Source organism: Cibotium barometz, chromosome 52 (assembly GCF_041138505.1).
Source record: "Cibotium barometz isolate CiBa-2024 chromosome 52, ASM4113850v1, whole genome shotgun sequence".
Taxonomy (NCBI): Eukaryota; Viridiplantae; Streptophyta; class Polypodiopsida; order Cyatheales; family Cibotiaceae; genus Cibotium; species Cibotium barometz.
Genome location: NC_141097.1, coordinates 41,743,525 through 41,747,793, shown reverse-complemented (window position 1 = coordinate 41,747,793; position 4,269 = coordinate 41,743,525). Strand labels below are relative to the sequence as shown.

The 4,269-nt window shown below is 44.6% G+C and overlaps 1 protein-coding gene across 1 annotated transcript; it reads right to left on the bottom strand.

Annotated features, from left to right (window-relative positions):
- Positions 1-527: 527 nt before the first annotated feature.
- Positions 528-2,584, bottom strand: LOC147609135 (F-box protein FBW2-like). The gene is made up of 2 exons (XM_086788493.1): positions 1,914-2,584; positions 528-1,124 (listed from the first exon to the last, which is right to left on the bottom strand). Exons 1-2 carry the CDS (start codon positions 2,252-2,254, stop codon positions 650-652), a joined length of 816 nt encoding a protein of 271 aa, XP_086644619.1. The 5' UTR covers positions 2,255-2,584; the 3' UTR covers positions 528-649.
- Between the last annotated feature and the right edge of the window lie 1,685 nt (positions 2,585-4,269).

Here is a 4,269-nt window from a genome sequence, read left to right as displayed (position 1 = left end):
AGGAAAATTGACACAAAGACACAAGAAGCAACCAAGTACGAGAAAAATAGAGAACGCAAAGAATCTTGAAACCACATTCAAGCCGTTGAACAAGCAAATTGCTCAAAAGAGGGCCCCCAAAAACTTGCAATTGCTTTCTAGAGTGAGCATGAACATGCACTTTTTCCAAGCATTGGAAGTTTCGTGCTTGCAATCTGGTTTTGATGGGAGTGTAGTGAGCAACCTAATCACTCAAACAAGAGCCTACTATCAAAGACTTGCATTTGATTCAACAATGCATGTTGTTACAATCTATGCGAGCAAATACGATGGCATTTTGAAGAGCTTGGCAAGAACATAGACATGTTAAAAATTGTACCTGTGCTCCAAACGAAAGAGTGCCTAAATTGACTTATTTATAGGAGCATGTAGAGGCATCTCTAGACGTAACCAATATATAGGCAAGCCACACGGATGCTCAAACACCGTCGATACAAAACGATTGCTTAGTAAAGTAAAGCCGAGTTGCCATTAAAATAGATCTTCCATTAGTAGAATATGTTTCAATTCAAAACAAAAAGGAGAATTTGCCCCCCAAGTTATTTATTAAAAAAGAACATTTTAATGGGCTATCAAAAAAGAATTTCCAAAAGTGACTTTATGCCCTCTCTCACCCTCCCTCGGGGTTTGGTGCTTTTTGGGCATAATTTTCCTTGAATTTGTCAAGGGCCCCTGCTCTGGCCTCGTCATCGGGAATCTTAATCTTAAAAATGAGCTGTTCCGTCAAGCGCTCGCTTTGCCAACAGTCAAACTCCAAAACCTTCAAGTTCCTGCAACTCTCTAGTATGGCTAGCATGCCTTTTTCCAAGTACACTGCCGCCGGTTCCATCACATCAAGATATTCCAACTGCGGCATGTGTTGGGCAATGGCTAGGCACTTCTCATTACTGTCTGGAAATACTGCAAGGTGATTGAGAGACCTGCAGTGCCGTCCAAAAGCTTCGATGCTTACTTCAGTAAGGTTAGAGCAACCCGTTATGTTGAGGCTTCTGATGAAGGGTAGCTGGGGAGCAACGTTGCATATCACCTCATCAGAGATCCAATCATCATCAGCAATGCAAAGTTCCTCAAGTGATTGCCCTTGCCTGCATGCCAAATTTGCCCAAAAAGAAAAAAGAAAAGAAAAGAAAAAAACAACCCACCTCATCAACAACTTTGTGAACTGAAACATCATCACAGACAAAGGAGACACATTTATGGTGACCCACCATGAGGATGGGGTGTCTACATGCAAGTATTTATTCATAACGGAGCTGACTATTGCATAAATGCACGGCAAAGCTAGTGTGTCTCTGCGGGCCATACTTTGACAGAGTGGCTTGTTGAAGCAGATAGATATCGAAAGGGCTTTACAGATATTGGATGAAATATAAACGGCTAGTTCTAGAATGAATTTGCTCACACGCAGGGTAGAAAACGGCCGGCTAGTGCTGGAAGGGAATGCCCTCCTTCCTCCCCATTCCCTGAAAACTGCTCCACAAGAAGCACAAAACTGCTCCACCAATAGAAATCCTGGAAATTTTTTCGTTTCTATACATCTGATTCAGGGCCTGATCGGTTGAGATGCTGGAAGTGGAAGGCTAGGAACGTTCGTAACCATGGGGGAAGAGTAGGGAGATGCATGAGCAATCTATATCTGTGTTTTGGGGCTAGAAGATAATAGATGGACACAGAGACAGAGATCGGAGCTAGAACAGTACATAGAAAAAGCAAAATCTCTGCTCTCGGATACATAGATAGAAGGTAGAGCCAGGCGGGGCGGGGCGGGGGGCGCTAGAGCAATGTGCTTGGATGGGCCTTGTCGTCTGTAACCAATGCGGAGATATGTGAGTTTCCACAATTAGGGTTAGAAAGAACGCAAAGAAATAACGAACCTTTGAGCAAGTAGCTCCAAGCCTGCGGGGCCGATGCCATCGCATTCGAATCGTCGAAGGCGGATGGGGTCGTGCCTTGGTATGAAGAGGCGCAGCAGTTCCGTCTGGGTGGGGGACAGAGGGAACGTGGGGGAGGAGAAGCAAAGGGTGTTCCAGCAGGCCGGCTTCTGCGTTAAGGCAAGCCAGCGCTTGCACACCAAGGGGAGAACGCACAGCTTCTCTTGCAGCCCCACCTTGTCCAGAATGGCTACCGCTAGGTCATCCGGGAGAAGGTGGAATGGAAAAGCCCCTTCGCCCCTCGGTTTCGTACTATCGTCTTGCATGTCCATGTCCATAGCCATGGCAGCTTCAAGGTTTTGATACTACAACAGGCACGTACACGGAGGTCCCCCTGCTTATATAGGGGAGGGGAGGGGAGGGGGGGCTTGCTTTCGCTGCTGTAGCCGACGGTCCCGTCATGATTGCAGAGAGCGCAAAACCAAGCCCCTGGCCCTGTGTGCGCGGGGTGATCTCGCCGACTCTTCAAGCCTAACCACCTCTCTCTCTCTCTCTCTCAATCAGCGTGGCCCTGTGTGCGCGGGCTGATCTCGCCGACTCTTCAAGCCTAACCACCTCTCTCTCTCTCTCTCTCTCTCAATCAGCGTGATTGAGACATTGCATTTCTCCCAACTGGCTGAGAGGAGTGACAAGAAGGAAGGACCATTTGAAAGAGAGAGACTCTAGCATAAAATGAACCCTCTATTTAAACCCGCACACCATCTTTAATCTTATCAATTATATCGAAGGAATATTGTGTATCTTGAAATTCCGGTGTCCATTATCGCCTCCTGAGCATCCAATCGCATTAGTGAAACACCGAGTTTCTTGGCTCTGTGAGTTGACATATTATATGTTTATTGTGAGTCCTATGCGTGTTTGACGAGTGATCGAGTTTCATTTTCTTCTTAGGAGGGGACTACATTTGTGTTGTGTGATACGTTTCGGTAGATCTTCTGTGTTTGACCAACATATCTTCTGTGCAATAAATAATGCAACCAATATAGTGAAATCTCGCTTTTTTGCCTCACTTTGGCCATGCACAATCTCTTCTTCATGAGTGCTTTCTGTGAGCAAAGAAGGTTTTAATAATGTATCACAGCTTGCAAGGGAAGAGAAGCTGCAAATGGGCATGGGGAATAGAGGAAGGCTGGGCAAAGCATCTCCAGATATTAAATAAATGGAGGATCATGCTCATACAAGTGCCAATGAAGTCAGGGCTGCTCAAGTGAGTAATGAGGATGGTCAAGTGCAAGGTCAAGCATCACGTGAGGAGACGACTTTGTCAAATCGTACACGTGTCTTCGATGACTTGCAAGCTATCGTGCAAGCCATGCAAAACATGATTGTAGGCATGTTTGATCGACTTCATAGGAGGCAAGAGTACATTACACAAGAAATCAAGGGTGGATTTTTCTATCTTTTTCAGCAAAGAATAAGGTCATAGCACCTCCTCCAATTGTACATGGCAAAGGAAAAGGAGTGGTGATTGAAGAACTGGTTGTCAATGGTGCTTGGAATCACGAAGACCAATTAATGCTCATGTGAATTTGGGTACCTCAAGGGACAACGATGGATTCAAAAGAGTGAAAGACAAGGTTAACTTCACCAAGTTTGATAGTGAGAGCATGTCTAATGAGGATTTCGAAGAATGGGATAACAAATTGGACATTAACTTTGAGATTAGTCCAAGAAATGAGAAGGCCAAATCTTACTTCACCACTCTACATTTAGAAGGCTATGCCCATGCTTGGTGGTGAGAATTTCAAAGTGACGGTTATGTTGTTACTTCTTGGGAGGCCTTTAATGAAGAGATGAGAGAGACCTTCACTTCTACACTTCAAAAGGACAAGCTCATATGTCAATGGGATGATTTAGAACAAACGGGGAGTGTAAAGAAATACACTCATAAGTTTGTCAAGCCCATCTTGCATGTGAAGAATCTTGGTGAGCACTTCAAGATTGTTATGTATTAACGGCAAACATTAGGGCTGATGTGAAGGGTCAAAAGCCTATCAAGCTCAAGCAAGAAACGGTGTTGGCCGAGACCTATGAAGAAAAGTATGCTAGGCAAAGTTATCACAAAATCACTTATTAGGCTGATGTAGTCTCTTTGCCATCGTGGAAGTCACCTAAAGAAGCTTCTCCGACCACTATCACCATTCCGAGGTATCCTACACTTTATAGCAGAGGTGTAAAGATAAATTTCAGATTTGGTCAGCGGGCTCCTTCAAAGGGACCCATTAGTGACGGGAAAGCTTTTAATTGGGTGAACAAAAAAAATTTGTTAAAGAGGATCGCATCAATGATTTGAGAAGTA

Excerpts from the sequence above, each read along its gene's own strand:
- LOC147609135 (XM_086788493.1), bottom strand. The coding sequence starts at position 2,254 with ATGGCTATGGACATGGACATGCAAGACGATAGTACGAAACCGAGGGGC. Across the intron at positions 1,125-1,913 it reads TTGGAGCTACTTGCTCAAAG|GCAAGGGCAATCACTTGAGG; the intron begins GTTCGTTATTTC and ends TTTGGCATGCAG.